This window comes from Coloeus monedula (assembly GCF_965178545.1).
Source record: "Coloeus monedula genome assembly, chromosome: 2".
NCBI classification, from domain to species: domain Eukaryota; kingdom Metazoa; phylum Chordata; class Aves; order Passeriformes; family Corvidae; genus Coloeus; species Coloeus monedula.
In genome coordinates this window covers 40,873,029-40,891,613 of record NC_138782.1, presented here as the reverse complement: position 1 = coordinate 40,891,613, position 18,585 = coordinate 40,873,029, and the positions used below count along the sequence as shown (strand labels likewise).

At 36.3% G+C, this 18,585-nt stretch overlaps 1 protein-coding gene across 2 annotated transcripts in view; it reads left to right on the top strand.

Annotated features, from left to right (window-relative positions):
- PRKN (parkin RBR E3 ubiquitin protein ligase) overlaps positions 1 to 18,585 on the top strand; it is a 699,935-nt gene that overhangs the window by 419,802 nt on the left and 261,548 nt on the right. For both annotated transcript variants that reach the window (XM_082276720.1, XM_082276719.1), the window contains one exon: positions 4,479 to 4,615. In XM_082276720.1, coding sequence (XP_082132846.1) covers positions 4,479 to 4,615 — 137 coding nt within the window. The remainder of the gene's footprint in view (positions 1 to 4,478; positions 4,616 to 18,585) is intronic.

The window sequence follows — 18,585 nt, the reverse complement described above, 5'->3', positions numbered from 1 at the left end:
AAATATTTGGTGCCTGCATTGTTACTCACAAATTGCCTGAAATTGATAGGTCACTGTTTCTATTAATCCGTAATAGCGTATTGCTCATTAAAAGGCAGGATTTGCTGCTCTACTTTCCTCCAAACTTATAAATTTTAAACCACAAATGACTGTGGCAATTTTTCTGTATTTTCTATGTTTATATTTTATAGAAATATTAGCATCTTTCTAATGGATTTTAATAACATATTTAATCAGAAAATACCTGGAAGTATTTTCATGGTAAGAAAACCGTGCACTTAAAGCATCATAAACAGGTAATTCTTTCATGAGTTTTGAATAAAACTATGGAATGTGTGTGATAGACAGGAAAGCCAGAAGTGACACCAGCTTTGTATGAATTAGAAGACTATATTCTCCTACATACAGTTCTATGAGGAAGCCACATGATGGATGAATAATTTGGCTTATTTAGGCATTGTAATTTCATTCTGCTACAAGGATACAGCCAAAACAGATTGACTGCTGCTCAAGGACAGTATTTCTGTTTAATTCTTTTGATTGCTTATGAATCAGGAGAATGCCTGTACTGTCTGTGTCACTAAAGTTTATATTTTCCTAATTTTTTTTTTCCTTACACATTTTTTTTCAGCATTTCACCTTTTCTTGAATGGTGAATGACCTAAAACATAACACAGATCTGTTTTGGAACAACATAGAGATCCATCTATAAATGAAATTATTTCACAGTACTTATATAGTAAGCTTTTTGAAGTACAGGAAGATTGCCAAAGTGGAAAAATGTGCTGGAAATACAGAAGTGTCTTATGATAAATATAGTACTCATAGGTGGGGTCAAGGACTCTGATATCACTGTGTGCATTCATATTTATTTACTGCAGAGAAATGAACCCCACATGGTTATTTTTGCTTCACTGACTGTAATCCCATCAAGGCAGCCTTATAGACATCTGCTAAGGTTTTTATTATTACTTGGTTAAGATTGTGAGATTGAGGTGAGAAAAATCCAACTGTCACCTAGAAATGACCTCAAGGGGTTTCACAGATTTGTCCAACTTTATTTCTACATATTTCTACAGGCTTAGATGTATTCCTTGCCCCAAAGTGCTTCAGACTGTGGCTACTCACATTTTCAAAAAAATAATGGTCTCATATATGTGGTGTGCTCTTTAACCTTAATTCCGTCAAGCTTTTTTCAAAATACGAAGAATAAGGACCAAGCAAGAGACAAATTGCCCCAAATATTTTTCTGTAGACATTGAAAGATATATCAGCTTTGTAAAAGGTTTAACATCCACTGTTATGCCTACAAATAATTCCTTATGCTAAGTAGACCCTTCTATCCATAGCCATTGAATTCAATCTCAATACATTAATAAGCATCATGAGGTTCTTGGGATATCCTAGAACAATTCATTTCTCAGAGTACTTCTTATCTAAACAAGATCAAGTCCTTGTATCTTTCTTTAGCCAGTATCCTGTGGTAGTCTACCTGAGAATTATCTGCATCTTGCTCCTCTGGAGGGAAGTAAGAAAGGGCTTGTGGACCAGAAAGCACTTCCATCGGTGCTGTTGTTGTGCCATTCAGTTACCCAACAGTAGTAACATGAAGCAGAAACCTTTCGGGTCCCCTTTCTTTTTAATTTAAGTCAATGCATGCTGATAAAATTTTAATAAAAAGGAATCCAAGAAGAGGAGTGAGTTACTTATTATGGAAATTTCCAATGACGCACTGTAATGTTGGATTTTCAGTTTTTAAAAGTGGTTACATTCCTAATTGGTGAACAAAAAGGACCAATTTATCCCTTGCTGTGAGAAACATTTTTCTTATATATTAGTCTCATGAAGCCTCTAATTCAGCCAAACACATTATGTAAATGGAACCCATGAAACACTTTCTAAAATATGTATCAGATTTACATTACTAGCCTGTTGTGTTAGATTGAGGAAGGGACCTTGTTACATTGTGGCAATTTTTTTTTTACTTTCATAATACTCCTTCCTGAAATAAACTGTGTTTAGTACAAGCAAATCTTCTATCAATAACTCTTGGGGATGTCGTAAATGAGTATTCACTAGCTTCACCTGGGCCGTGTGAACGTAATCGCTACATCTTCATCTTTACTGATCTCAGGAACAAGACTTTTATGCCCCTTTTAAAGTAGAATTGCATTATTTTGATAAAAAATCTGCAAATGTTGGACTGCAGCGATTGTTCCAATGCGAAATGAATTTGGATAAATCTGCACTGCATACAGATTGAGTATCTCAAAGCCCTATGACACAGATACCCTGGGCTGAAAAATTAGGGGGCAGTGTAAGAGCTGTGAAAGCTAAGCTTGTTTTTTCTTACACTGTCAAAACCCAGATTTATATCTGTCTTGTACACATTGCTTGGAGTCTGATGGTGTTAAAAGATAGCATTTTTTAAAGATTAATAAGGATGCAGTTAAAGTATGTACATGTATGGCTGTGCCCCTTCTGGAGAATATAGTTTTGATTTTAGACAGTGGTGATACATTAAGAAGCAAAATCAATTATCACAAAATAATTTACAGTAGAAACTGATCATAGTAGGTCATTTGCATAATGAAGTGCTGTTAGTATTGATTTTGTACGAGTTTAGGTGGAAGTATTAATAAACCATTTTCATTTCTGGCCTGGCTTTTTTAGGACACACCACTTTTGATGGCTTTCTCTTATGCATCTCACCACACACATGTATTTTGTCTTTGAAGTGGGGGTCAGAGAGGTGTGAATTTAGAACCAGGGAGCTTCCCATGAAACTGGAAAAGATATTCAGATACTGAAGTAATAAAAAAGAACAATTAACCCTTAAAGTGAGGTATCCATTAAAACTGTAGGCAAATTTGATTATAGCTGCAATTTAAGAAGAAATATTAGGGGTATTTTTCTAAAGGTTACATTTGTCTGGTGACCACAGGGACTTTTGTACCATAGGGACAAGATAACTGCTCCTCTACTTCTCCATAATGATTTTGCAACCCTCCAGAGCAGATAAATTCATAGAGATCAGCTTCTCATTTTGCCTTACAGCTGTCTTTTTTAAATTGTTATTTGGTACATTCAGAACAGCAAGTCGGCAACTAATAAGGATTAGTAATGGGGAGGTTTTATTTAATTCAGTTTTAAGCTGCTTTATTCAACAAAATCCTTAAAACACAGAGATTATATTTTTGGAGATTCTAACACACTGCCATGAATTCTATAGTATCTGCAATACTAAAACATATTTCCATGGAAGATTAAATGCTTGTATACAGTATGTGAAATTATTGATTACATTTTGAAGTTGTATTCCCACACTGAAGGCTTTGTGTTTTACTGTTTCAGCAGATTTTCAAAGCATCATCTAGCAGGTTTTGGACAGTATGTAGCAGTACTGCTAGCTCTAATGATTTTATCAAAAGTTTTTCTGTATTTGATTTTTTATTTAAAAACTTGTCTCCTGGAGTACCATAAATGGGTGAGAATTCATATTTTTATTTTTAAAAATAATTATCCTTCTTTCCAGTTACTAAAAAATTGAAATTTGTGTTAAATTTCTGCCTGTGTTCACTCACAAGCAAATTAAAGGAGTAAAGTAATTCAACATTTGAATGGGAATCTCACTGATGTGTTCAACTTAACACATCTCTCTTTGCCATTTTGAGACTTGAGGTTGGTAATAGTTCTGAAAGACAAGAAATAATGTATAGCAGTATTCTGTCAGGCTTGGGATGGCCATATTTAGTTAGGTCTCTGCATGTGTGATGGGTGTCTGAACTCCTGTAATGGTCCATGGACACAGCCTATACAGGCAACGGAGCCAAACTGGTGTTTCAGCTCACTCCTGCTGCAGATACCTGGAGGCTGATCAGCTCCACTAAGCATATTGACCATAGTGGGAATTTCTCACTTGCCTTATGAGTTGGTATTTATACCCAGCACTTAAGTTTAGGTGTCTCACTCCCAAATTGAATCCCATACCTCTGACCAGAAGCTGAATTACTTTACTCATTATTACTAAGGGAATGCCTTCTGTGCAGAGTTCAAATGGCTGCCTTAAGAGGCTGAAGGCACAGAGTGGTTTTCACAAAATCTTTAGCTTTCCCAGCTGGTCACATTCTTATTTTATCCTACCTGTCGCCATGTTTTACCATATATGATCTTTCCTCACCTCATACAAAGGATATCTGTTACTAAAGGACTTTTCTTGATTTATGTTTCAGTTTTCAGTAAAGTTTCAACTTTCAGTAAAAGCTTTACTTATATTTCCTCACATCTGATTCATGTTAGAAACCATCTCTTTTTAAAAGTGCTGCAATATGCCAGGATAAATTCTATTTTTACCTATGTAATAATCCTGTTTACTATGAATTAAAAGTTATCATTAAATTAGAAGTTTGAAATGAGGCTTTTTTTGTGGATTTCAGTCCAGTCCTTGTTCATCATTCTCACTACTTTGTTTTTAACAGGAGTCCTGTGCTTGTGTTCCAATGTGTGCATCGCCATGTCATTTGCCTGGACTGCTTCCATTTGTATTGTGTGACCATGCTGAATGACCGCCAGTTCATCCATGACCCAGAGCTTGGCTACTCCCTCCCCTGTGTAGGTATGTTCCAGATGATTTTTTTTTTTTTTTTAATGTGATTTTGATTTCAGGGTAAGTTTTTTTTTAATCAGCTATTAGTTTTGAGTATATCAGTGAAATTATACTGCATTCATAGGAGTTGTTTAATTTCTTGGAGAAAACATTTGAATGTTGATGTGGTTTTTGCTAAGCATATGAACTGGAGAATTAACTGGATTCCAAAGCGCATTTCTTTTAAAATCAAACGTTTACTTTCTTCCCATTAGTCTTTTATAATCATGAAGTGCAAGCAGATGATAGCATTACACTCTGGTTAAAAAAACACAAAACACCTTGACCTCCACATGTCCACTTTCAAATTAAGTAAATTATTAACTTTCTTGGTGTGTCTTCAAGTACTAACAAAAAAGGATTGCAACAGGAATTTTAAATAATCTTCCTGTTGGTGAAGTTATTACTGCTAATTATCACTTCACTGAATGAAATGTAGTTATGTGTTTTACCTGAGTAGGAAACAAAGTTTGACTTAACTAAACAAAGACTTAAATGGAATATGGAAGATTTGTTTTGAGAATTGATTCAATTACACTGGCATGTGTACTGAAAATTTGTCAAAAATTTTGCTATGAAGAAGTATATTCTATGCATAGAATTCTTTCTTGGGGCTAAATTAGCATGTGAGCGTATATGTTTGTCTCAAGTGCTGTATCGTGGTATGAGAATTTTACAGCATATTAGAAGCTGCATAGAAGATGGGTTTGCCCAGTTACCTGAATGGCTGATAAATAAGTTTCAAACCCCACTAGATGGGAGAAAAATTGACAAAAGTTCTTAGGAGAGTGGCATCTATTTAATCTGAGAACATGCCTTGAGGATATTGAAAGTACAGTAGTAAGAAATATTTTAAATTATTTATTTTTATTTGCTTCGAGGGCAAACAAGCAATGTTTCTTCACATTTCACTAGAATTACTGTGTATATGCTGTGTTGCTGGTTCTTATTTTACTCCCCCCTAAACAGGTCACTCTGCTACTGCGCTTACACACTGATGTCATCCTGCACAAAATAATATTTAATGTTGTGTAGGAAAACTTGTCATGAAAAACTGAACAATCACTTTATACCCAGTGTTCTTTCCTTGACCTTTACATTAGCATAGTACTGTGTGGTCAATCTGTACTCTCAGCCACCTTCCTTGCTTCTCCAGAAGTCAATCCATTTTCTGCTCCCATGCAAATTAATAAGCTGCTTGAGTAGAATCCTTCCTTTTTTCCCTCTTTTATTGATTTTCTTCCATTTTCTTCTGTTAGCTCCTTAAGTTAATCAGTTATGCCAGTGGTGCAGCAGGCAGCTCATCTTTCTCCTCGCTTGTGGGCCTCCTTGCTGCTATGGCTGGTGTCACAGAGCTTCCTCCAGCTCAGGCTGATATGTCAGACTAATGACCCTTCTGCCTCTTCTGTCTGTAAACCCATTTCTAGTCATGCTGCACAAAACTTTTATTAGAATTTTTCCATATATCTTCAACTTCAGTTGTTCAGTTCAGATGTCCTTTTTTCTCAGAGAGGAGACTAAGAAGTTTTCAGAAATTTTTACCCCTGACTGGCAAAGCCAGTCTTTTTCTCTTTTCTGTTTGCTGAAGTTGAACATTATGGGAATTGAACAGAAGAAGCAGAGTAAAGATGAGATGAGGAGAATATGCAAGAAGATGGTGCTGGGATGCTCAGGGTTGTGATTTCAGTCTTGGAGTTGCGAGGAAGGCATGGGTTTGGCTTAAGAAAGGGATACTGTAGAGGGTGCGCAAAGGATGGGCGTACTTCTGTTGTTCAAGTGAGATAGGGTTCAGCTGAGGGAATGGAAAAGAAGCTATTGCTGCCAATCTAGCCTCAGCTGTGTTACACTCTAAGTGTTACAACAGCTAAATATGGGAAGACTAAAATCTTGCTAATCTCAAAGTTTCAGAACTCTCCAAATCGGAAAGTTGTTTGCAAAATACTATACCTTAAAGTAGTTCTAATAGCAGCAGTAATAGTAATACAATTGCAATACCTTTTCTCTGTCTTATTGATTGCTACCTCCATCAATTGTCTCTGTGATGTTAGCAGTTTTGAATTTAAAAAAATGTGTTTGGAAGTATCCTCTTCCAAGCTGCTGTGCAGGATGAAGAATTTAAGCAGGGCTATTATGACTTCTGTGACTGGTACATTTCTGCAGCTACCTGAACCTAACTTTCTGATATACAAGTAATTTGGTTGTCTCTAGTATTAAGTTATACTTGAGTTAGGAACTAATGATTATTTTTTGTTCTTTGAGAAAGTCATGAGACTGAGTTTCATCATACCTGTGAGGAAGAGGCATGCCTGAGTTGCCAACCCCTTCCTACTGTTCAGATACAAGGGGTTTTAGCCTCCTTCAAAGCTATGGATGAAGCAGATTTCATCATCAATGAAATCAGTTCAGAAACATTCACAACAGTGCCACTTGATTTTCTTTTCCATTTACCATGGTACTTGTACTGAATAGCATGAGATGGCATTTTTACAGTCTACAGTTCACAGTCTTCATTTTGCAACTGCAATTTGTAGTTTATATTTACATGTGAGTATGAGAAAGCACTATTTGGCACAGCTTTTTCTAATTACCTTAGTGAAGCCTGACAGGAATGAACACCCTGGGACATGCCAAGAAAATCCTTTTCTTTCTTATTCTGGCAATGTTGGTTTAATACATGCTATAGATAAACCCTAGTAGAGCATGACTCAAATTAAAAAAATATTATGTATAAGATTTATTGAAAGGATAGAGGTTCATTTGAGCCTTCTTCTAAAAGGAATACAAAACAAAATCATATTCACTCTGATGAGATTTGTCTTATGGTAGCTGACCGGGTTGCACAGACAGCTCAACAGAGTCTGCATTAATACATGTATATTTAAACTCCACAGACTAATGCTGAAATAGTGTTTATGAGATCTTGAAGTTTGGGGTTTGGACTTTTCAAAAGTTTTTTTATCATTTTCATGTAAGAGTAGATTTACTTAAAAACTAGCGCATTTCTTCAAGGCGTATGTGCACACATTGCCCTCGAACTGTACAGGAGGGTTTGATTTTGTAATTAAGCATATTTAAATTGTTGGCACTTCCAATTAGTTCTGTTCATTCTAGTGTTTTTCAAAAATAGAGATAACATAATGAACATAGCCTGCAGTTTCCATTAACATTTGACTCACTGTTCCCGATTTTTATCAAGGGAATGTACCAACATAGCAAATTTTTTATATCTTTTATTGGATCAACCTAGAGGTGAAAGCACCACACACACAACAGAATAAAAATAAACAGCAGCTGTTACAGCAAAGGGTCACTGTGACAGATGAGATCAGTGTTGTCATCACAAGTGTATGATAACTTGAGCTGGAAAGGATCTAGGGATTTCAGATAAACAAGTCTTCTCAAGTAGGTTTAATTTCTTGTTTCCTGGCACAGATGTGCCAGAGGATGAATTTTGTCATTGCATTCAGGTATTTTGTGTGGTTATATCCTTGCTTTTCTTTGATTTCTGTTATGGGGCCTTATTAAGCAGGAGATAATATGTGTTCAAAAGAAAGCTATCATCTCAGCTGATGAGCTATGATATATCACCTCAACAGTGCCACAGCTTCACTTTGTTCCAAAACAAAAAGCGTCATTGCTGTGATTTTTGGAAGAACAACATTAATTCCTTAGTGTTCAGCTGCTAATCAAGTGCCAGGCAGCAGTACTCTAGCTGAGAGCAGCCAGCGTTGAGCACCAGAGCTCTGAGCACAGTAACTGGTGCATTGATAGGATTAGCTGTTCACAGGAGTGTGGCAGCAGTCCCACGACTCAAACCCACTGGATCAGCTCAGAGGAAGGACTTGCAGATAGGAGCTGTCTGAATTTCATTGGTCATTAAAATAAAAAAGTAAATGTTACAGATTTTACTCTCTGCCCTTGTTAAATAGCAACAAAAAAATCTATCCCATCTCTCTGTGTGGTGTCTTGTATTAATGAGGCTTCATGCATAGAAATTTCCATGAGTAGTGACCTCCAAGTATCTTTGAAATAATTAATAAGGTGCTTAGAGGGATAGATTTGCATATGCATGAAAGATCATTTATGGTTATTTAGTTACTGTGTGGGGCAAAGAATCTTACAGCATTACCTCAAAGAAGGAATTGTACACAAATATACAATGTATTACCCCTTTTAAACACATTATGTTCCTATGAACACCATTGCAGTTCTAAAATAGCATTGTAGCATTATGAATCTTGGTCCCCAAAGTAAAAAAGGCTTCCACAGTTCTTTGGTAGTGGAAAAGTTGGTGACACCAAGGAAAGGCAAGGTTTTACACTGCTGTAGGCACTTTGCAAAAATGTCTTTATTTCTTATGAGTAATCATATGCATGATGTAATTTAAAGGAATCCAGATAAAAGATGCAGTTCTCCTGATGACTGTAAAGCATTGTTGTATCTGGAAGTAATCTGATTTTACCACAGATATATAAATAAATAAGGAGAATTACCCCAGTTTGTGTATGAAACTGCTAGTAAAAAGGACTAAAGCTTTAAAGCATAATAAATTGCCTCAAGAACCACGTTTTGCTGAAGGAAAGCTTCTAGGGTTAGATTAAATTTTTTATCCACATTATATGCTATTTATATAATAACAGTATGTCAATGCAGTCATGAATCTCTGAACCATCTTTCAAAATCCTAGTACCCTTGTAGAAAAGGGGAGAATGAACAGCTTAAGCAGAGTTTGCAAGTAAAAGGGAGGAGGAAAACTGTGTTTGATTTGATCACACCAAATAGTGTGTTTGAATCTTTTGTTACAGACAAAAGCTCAAATAAATTTCAGAAGGTGTGTGTATGCAAGGGGATCTAAAGTGAAGGTCAGTGTTCTATGAACAGAACCTTCTCAAGAATGTAATTTAGAAGCATGCATGGTTTGGTGGGACCTAAAGTGAACCAGCTGGTATAAGAAATAAGAGTTGCCTGGTGTGAAGCCTCAATATGTCAACAGTTTCTGAAATCTGTGTTCTCCAATAAACTTGCTTAAACACATTTGAGATACCTTAGGAAATCACAAAACTCAGGAAATGGGAGCAATTATTAGAGGAATAAAATAAAAGGGATTTAAAGCACACACATTTGCAGTTTTAGGAATTAATGCAAAGTGCTCCTTAAATTTAATGTTTAGGAGCTGTTAAATTCTTGGCAGCTGTAAACTTTTTGTAATTTCTTGTTTGTGTGAAATATCTGAGCATACAGAAGTAGACTTTGACAGAGAATAGAGCCAAAAACATATAGATAAGCCAGATTTTTACTCGCAAGGATTAGTTGAATTTGGGGAAGCTTCCTGAAGTAGTTTCCTGAAGAATTTTTTATGGTCTTCTGCATTCTCCTCTAACTGTGGTCATAAAATAAACATGAGCTAACAGTGTATCAAGTGATTTTTTGTGTTCCTTTACTAGTACAAGCTCATGAGACTAGCTCAAAGGACATGGTTAGAAGTCACGGCAGCTCTTTCATTTCCATTTTCAGTGTTGACTGAAGTTCAAGCAGTGACATCTGAGGTTTGCTCCCTCAAGTCTTTGTGCTGTTTCTGTGGCTACAGATTGCCAACTTCTTATCTAAACAGCCTCCAAATCTACAGAACAAGCAGAGCTTAATCCCATGGTATATTTGAAGCAGGCATTGGATTCTTCTCTGGGAACAGCTACAGTGAAATCATACAATGTGATACTTACGGAAATATGAGTGGCCATAATTAAATTCTGCATGAGATGTCTTACCCATAGGTGTTTTTCTCCCTTATCTCTCACTAGTCCTTCTATTGCAATGTATTTCAGTTGTAAATTGCAAAGAGATGACAGTGCACATAGGCTTAATCTGGTTAGCAATAATGAAGGACAAGAGATAATGAAAAAGTCTTGCATAGAAATTAATTGACTTTAAAAGGAACTAGAAATGAACTTTCAAAGCACACTTGTCGTATAAAATGAGCTGGCCTGTGTCTACATAAAACAAACATACCGGAGCAGTGGCAGAAGTCTGTGCAGAGGGCTCTATCTGTCTTTCACCATTTCTATGTCTGGCTGAAGCAGAGGTGAATTTTTGTCTCAGCTGGAGCCAGTGAAATCTGTGACTTTGTCTTTGGAAATGAAAGGTATTTGTTCTGACTGAAAACACTTCTGCCCATACTTGTTTACCTTACAATGATTACTTGACATGGTTGGCAAGTCACTTTTAAGTTGTCATCTGATAGAGAAAAATCATCACATACACGAACAGTAAAATCAAGTCATACCGTTTTATTAGTCACCAGCTTAACGCCGAACTGCTTGGATGGGGTTTTAATTCAAGCTATTTTCTAATTCGTCTTATGTAAGTGCTGTTATAGCAAGTACAATGATTTTGACTGTATTTCCTTAATGCCTATCTTCTCCAGAAAAATATATTTTTTTAAGAAAGAAGGGTCAGCTTCTGAAAAAGAAACTTTTGTGTTCATTCATGGCTGTAGATTCACTTGGAACCAGGACTACGTTCAGTTCCATGGATGGTGTTCTAAGTCCTGAATGGCCTTGCTCGGTGTTCCCATTCTAGTCCATAGGCAGTTAATGCTCATGAGGAAGTCTCTGGGTGAGATGGGAACAATTGAGATGAATAGGAGGAAGGAATAATACAGGGAAGTGGAAAGAGGAGTCGTGAAGTGAAGGAACTGAGAGAGGCTGAAGAGGCTGGGAATTAAGGAGAAGTGTTGGTGACTATTCAAAGCATGAAGCAAAAAAATATCTAAAGAGCAAGGGTAGGTAACATGAATAAATAATGTCTCCAGTTTCTCTCTCAAGGCTGGGAATTTAGCTTTCCATGACAGTAGTTCAGTAGTTTATATGTGGACTGTTCCTTCACAGACTGGAGACACGTGTTTGTCCTAAAAATATCCAACAGACTGAAGAAGATGTTGATTTTTACAGCTGGAATTTTTTTGAGGTCTTTATCTTACACTCATGCAGCTTGAGGGGAAGCTGACCTTTCATGTTTGGATAATTAGAGATTTCCTAATGGATCAGTTTTTATCTGAGCAGAGGGTTTCTTTCAGTATAACGCCATCCCTGAGGTGGGCTGTGCAAGCAGCAGCCTGTATAAGAAATCACTGAGTGCTAACTTATATACTCCATAAATAACCTGCTGGGACCTACTGTGGCACATTCAGCATGTGTTTAGTCTCCAAAGACTAGTGATTAATATTCCCTGAGTCACTTTCTGAGCCTTGGTCTCCCACATGGCAGCATGTAGAGCTGCTGCCATATCACAGAACCAGCTAAGGACATTCCCCTTCAACAAGGAGTTGGCTTTAATTAAATTTCTGTGTCTGGGAAGTGAAAATCTAATTTTCTTTTTGACATTTTCTATATTACTACTTAGACAAAATTATGAAAATAATTAATCCCTGTGAAGCAGACATCAGCATTACAGGGGTACAAAAATATTGCATATAAATAATACTACTAATCACCAATTTGTTATAAGTTATTGATGCAAGGTCTTATTAAAACTCTTAAATCAAATTTGTTCTTGATATAGCAGATGTGTCAAATGATTACACAATGTAGGTACAAGTGAGGGTTATAAAAAGTAACATGGTTCAAACTGCTTCTCAATAAATTCTACCTCCCCAAAAACGTATTTCAAGACAACAAATAAATGGGGGAAAGGAGATAAGGTGTGTAATTTAGGAAAGAGATTTTAATTGTGTATCGGGGTCACATACAGTGCATTATAGTGGTGAATGAAACTGGTGATAGATGAAAGGTCTGTATGCAATAACAATATTCTCATTCTGGCCCATGGGGAATCCTTTTTCACGTTAAAATGCCATCATGTCACCTATTGTTATTTGGTAGCCTTGTTTCCTTCCCTTCTTATAAGCATGGAAATTATTATCTACAATTATCTGTTGCTTATAGAAATTTGCCACCATATGATAACAGAGTAGTCTTATAAGTCTAAGTTCTTTAAGATAGAAAATATATATGCTTAAGCAGAAGGTGAGTTTAATATGCTCTTGTAAAGGAGTTATTAGGATGCTTACAGTTAGTTTTTTTTGCTTTGATGCCTGATAAACTTGGGCTAGTTAGAAATGTTTATGTTTCATTTTCCAGTTTTAAAACAAAGGTAGCCTCATTTTTTCAGTGAAACTAATAGGACAATAGGATTTGCCAGAACAATTTAATATCCCCATAATTACTGCAATATTTTTTTTAGCATAAATACATAGATATCTGTAAGGAAACTAAGATTGAAGTTTGCAGAGTGTGGTGATTCTGTCAAGCACCTCTGAATGGAATCAGGGACACCTTCTAAGAAGGGACTTTTCTAGTCCACAATTCAGTCTGATTCATAACCAAGGTAGAAATAAAGGCCCATGAGATACAGTTAGTTGAAAAGGAAGTGAAACATATATTTTACTTATACATTGTTTTAGTAAGGGTGAATGAAGTTCTTAGAAGACTTTCCCATTTCTGAAACACCTGTGGAAGTGAATCTTGACAGATCCTTGTTAGTCATGTCCTTCACTAACAATTTAAGTTCTAATATTCACACTTTTACTGTCAATACCTTTGCGTACCTTGCTCACTGCAAATGCTCATGGATAAAGTCAACAGTAAATAATTTGTAATACAACAAAATTCATAAGATTACATATTATGTGGAATGTTAAACCTTAGGAGCCTTGAGCAGGCCTAGACTGAAGCACTAAGATGCATTCTATAATCTATTTCTTTTTAACAGATACCAGAATGTTAGGAAACCGATATATGTGAAACTGAGGCCATCTATCAGCATTGTAGTGGGTGACTGCCAGTACACTATCTGCCTGTCAGTCAGTACCTGTTTCCTTTTCTTCTCTGTTCCCCTTTGCCCTAGATGTCTCTTTTTAAACCTCTTAAAAAATGAGGTACTGCTATAAAAGCAATGACCTGGCAAAGTGTGCAGTTCTTGCCACTTGGTGCACACCTCAGCTACTCCACCTCCAGCTTTGCAGCTAACACTGCGTGAGACACCAGTGCTTCAAGAACACTTTTACTGTTAGACTTTTACAGAAATAACCAGAATATTCACGACAGTTTTACTGTATTAATACCAACTTGGAAATCTGAAGAAATTCTCACCCCCATTTAAGATACTTGGTTGTGACTGTGAATTCATATATATCTGTATAACACATATAAATGTAAAACACGTGTAAAACTATGTGTAAAACGTAAATAGCTTAGCTGAAGGTGTTAAAAGCCAGACAAATGACACAACTGGGAAATACAGTGACAAATTCATGCCCATTAAAATTCTCCTGCTTAGTTGTTCTGATTTCTTTCCCTATTCATATTCTTTATTTTTCCCCAAGAATATGCCTATCTTGATTCTACGTTATTTCTTTTCATGACTTTTTTTTTTTTTTTTTCTGGGAAGTAAAATATTTTCTATTCTGTCCTTTACTGCCATTCCCTTTGTTGTCTGCCCATCTCTGTTGACTTATTTGCTGATCCCTAAATATTGCTGGCACACCCTCTGATTCTTTCCCACCTTTTTTTCTTGCTCTTCATTTCTCCCTTTGTCTTTGTTTTTTCTCCCTCACCTTGTCATGCCTTTCTGTCTCCTACCCTCTTTTATCATAATTGACATTCCAGTCACTCTTGATCTCTTCTGTAAGGACCACAAAGCAGTGAGGCCTCTCAGCAGATGAAAGCTTAAGCAAAACTGACTCTGGAGGTGGAGTAATGAAAAGGGGTCGCTTTTAGGGTCATTTTTTTGTCTGTGATCACTAGAAGAAGGGTGTTTGGTATTGTCCTTTGGCTGCACAGGAGAACCAGCTAGGTCTTAATGCCTGACCTTTTTCTTTCCCACCTGGTGACCAGGAATATTCACATTCACATTCACGTGTTGAATGCCTGGCACTGTGACTGTGTGTCCCCTAGAGAGAGGCAATGGGAGTAGTAACAAGGGAAGGGTGGTATGCTCTGATAACTTGGCCCAAGACAGCTGCTTGGGAAAGAGAACTTTATGTCAAATGGAGTGTGGGGCTCAAAGCCTTGATTATTTGTTTTTTGACAAACACGTTTCCTTCATTATCCTTACCAGGTAAAAAAGAGTTAATAAGAACTTGGGGCTTTTCTCTCTCTTTTCTTCTGTAGCCATGCATGCACATAAGCACGAATAGATACAGCCTGCAGCAGAATTCCTGGCCAGCTAAAACATGAACTACAGTACTAAAAAGTCCTTTTGTTTGCTTTCTACTGTGTTTAGAAAATGAAAGAGTGCAATACCAGGTACAAAGGAAGCTCAGCTTGTCAGTTAAATGGGCTGCCTGGCACAGCCAGATTTTGCTTTTCATGATCCATGGCCCCAAGTAATACCCTCTGTTGATATCACTGCTGGAGGAAGGCTGGAAATTATGGAGGCGTTTTTGGTAATAACTGCTAGCAGGGAGACAGTATTTACCAGGAGTCTGCGATGAGACTCTCAGGTAAATAATAAGCATTTTAGAAAAACAACCTAATTATGTATTTAATCGCTTGGAGCCGTTCCATTCACTTGGGGAAATAGTGTGCGTTTTGTAAATCTGCCTAATTATTTATTTGGGAAGGAAGTAATTCTAGCCTCTGGGGTATATGTAGTGTGAATTTTTTGACTTTCTGTGCAGATCTGATATGCTTGAGAATGTATTTTAAAAAAAACAGCACCCCACATCTCAAAATACCAAGCCAAGACAAATGTTATTAATGCAGTGAGGATGTTTTACTTTTCTATCCAGTGCTCTAGTATCTCTATAAGGGCTTCAAACTTCATTCTGCTTTAACACAGGCATCTTCTTAGTATTCTCAATAAGATAAGCAGTAAAGTGCAAGCAGCCATATTTCTACATGGCACACTGTCTGAATAGGGAGTTTTGAGGCCACTAATGAATCAAGTTAAATCTAGTCAGCAGTTATTAAAAGCTAGAGCACATTTCAGGTCTGAAACTCCATAGCATCTTTGCACTGGACGTGATGGTTTTCTCTTATGATGGTATGAATAATGAATTGCATACTTTGGCCATAACTAGTTACTAGCAAGAGAACTGAATGTCTAATATATGTCAGAATTAAAATAAGTAATTTTGTACAGTGTATGCCAGTCCACGGGGAGTTACTTAGTCTACTAAAATACATTCTTCCCACTCTCAATTTGTGCTTTTTTACTCTGTTTTTTTTCCTTAATCAAGAACTTATAAACTTATAGACTATCATTAACTGTGCTGAATTTACTTGGTGTGACTCTCTATTTGCTGTGCATTTTTAAGTGCTATGAAAATCCACTTAAGAAATTAGTTTTTATTTTTCTAAAATTTTAGAAATCATTTTTGGCAGATAATACACCAAGGCAGAAGTATTTACAAATCATATATTTACCCTATGTAATGATAAGTAGAATTTTCATAATGAAATATATAGTCAAGAGGAAATATCTGAAGAATAAGTTTCTTGACATTGCATTTTCTTACAAAGTAAATTATGGTGTACTGCTAAAAATGCAAAATACTATCAGCATTTTGAATATTTTCATTATCAAAACAAATGTAAAATATTGTTCAGTTAAAAAAATGTAGTGTATTGATTTGGAATACTGGTCATAGCCTCTGTATCTCCTCCTGACTTCATCAGGATTTATGGGGGTGTTACATGAAACCTGTTTCCCATCACAGAAACATCAAAAGCCTAGGACAAACCAGTCACATTATGCCTATAATTGAACACTTCCTCTAAAGGGCCAAAGCTCTTCTCCTGAGTTGGATGTCTTCCACAATAAATTAGAGGAAAAATTCTAACAGAGAGTTCTTTCATAATTCTGTACCCATTTCTGTATTTTATCCCAGGGTAACCTCAAACTCCCACATCTTTTACTTATTGTTCTTATTGCAGGTAACCTGCAGCTCACTCCTTTTTTTCCCTCCTTTCGGAAAATTCTGGCATTTCTGCTGATTATATTAGGTCCTTCACCAATCAAAAGGAATATTGCTCTTCTGCACAGAAACATGCATAATTAGCACATGCTTAACCTGGTTGATTCATACTCAAATGCTTATGTTTATGCATGGCCCTGCAAACCTTTCTGGATAAAGAAATTTTCATACATCAACCTCATTGCTAGATAGCATCAGTGTCATCAAGATGGACTGATTCAGTGAACTGGTTTATTATTTCTAAGTAAACCAATTTTCCTTGCTTTTTTCCAGCATATATGGAAATACATCCTAGCCTGAAAAACACCTTATTTCAAAACACATTGTATTCAAAAGTAATTTCAATCCCTCATGCATTGTATGACTATCCAAATGCACAGAAAGCATAATAGTGAATTTCATGTACTGGATGAAGCTCATGAAAGTGTTTTCCCTCTTTTGTTACACTGCTTTTATTCTAGGTACCAGTTAAGCAGCATTCTGTAATAGATTTGACATATAAAACCCTTTAAAGAAAACAACCTCCAGTTCACTGTATTATTCTATTTTTTACAAAATAGTAGGCATTTACAGCATTTGTAGAACTAGAAAATATATAACACAGTGGATTGATGTCACACTCTTTAATTACAGACTGAAGCAGTGCAACATTGGGATTTAGTGCAGATAGCAAGGTCCAACCATAGAGCAAGTGTAAGATGGTTTAACCCACGCTTTCATGTTAGTCATACTGGAGCCTGAACATTAACTAAAATTTGGTAAGGGAAAAGTATTCCTTTAGAATGGGATACCTCTATGCTGGGTTTGTTCTCTAGATGCCATACAAGTTGTATAAGTGATGTCATTCAACAGACAATGACAATGAAATTCAGGATAGCCTCTGCCCCTGTTGCACTGGGGGAGTTTCATGACTTTAGCAGAATCCTCATGTGGCTGCTATGGGTGTGTTAAGGTCACTTCCTGTATCTCTCACAAGGCAGCCAAAAGCAGTTGATAATTGGTTTGTACAGACTGAGAGGAAAGTGGGATAATTGAAGTGATATTACATGGAATATAAGGAGATTTATAATGACAACTTTGGTATTCCAGAAATCAGGACTGGTGTGTGACCAAGATTTTTCTCAGAGATGATTACTGCTTTAACTATGGTAATTAAAAGTACCATGTAATTCATATTATGTCACAGGTTAAATATTTGAAAGGAACTTTAAGTTGCAACTGAGAGAGCTTGTTTGTTCTAGAAATCTTTATAGTCCTTTTAGAACAGTGTTCTAAAGTTTAACTTATTATCCTGCCTGAGTTACATGTTTTTAAAATGGCAGGGTTTTGATGGACAGCACCCAGTGAAACTAATGTGAGTTTGGGATAGATCTTGGTGTTTGAGAATATAAATGAAAATATTCATGGCTTAAAATCCTTCTTCCCCAGGGTTTAAAAAGGAAGTCATTTGAATCTTGAAATTGAAAAGTATCTGGGATGGGGAAAACTGTTTGGTTTTAATCATAACATTGAAATTCTGTACAGTCAATTCATCCCAGTAACACAACTCTCCCAAATTCAGAAAGTTGGGGTTTGTATGTAGAAAGCTTCCTGGCCATTTCGATAGAGACCGGAAAACAGAGGATACTTCTGAGATAAATTTCTTATCTTAGGTACTACTGGAAAATGTGGATTTATGCTGACAATAAAGACAAAATGAGATTAAATTCTAGTCCTCAAATTCAAAAGCACAGAAGAGGCTTCTTATGAATGACAATTCAGTATTTTGGAGAGGTTTTAAATATAAAATGTTCTCTAGACCATATGTTGTGATATATCCAAGGAACCTGAAAATATGGTCCTCTGTCTTTTCTAGTTTCTCACAGTTCCGGTATGATGACATTCTTTTTTAATTCACTCTCTGCTCTATTTTGAGAGGCAGTTTTCCATCTCAAATTAAGGCATAGTACTAACAATATGACACATA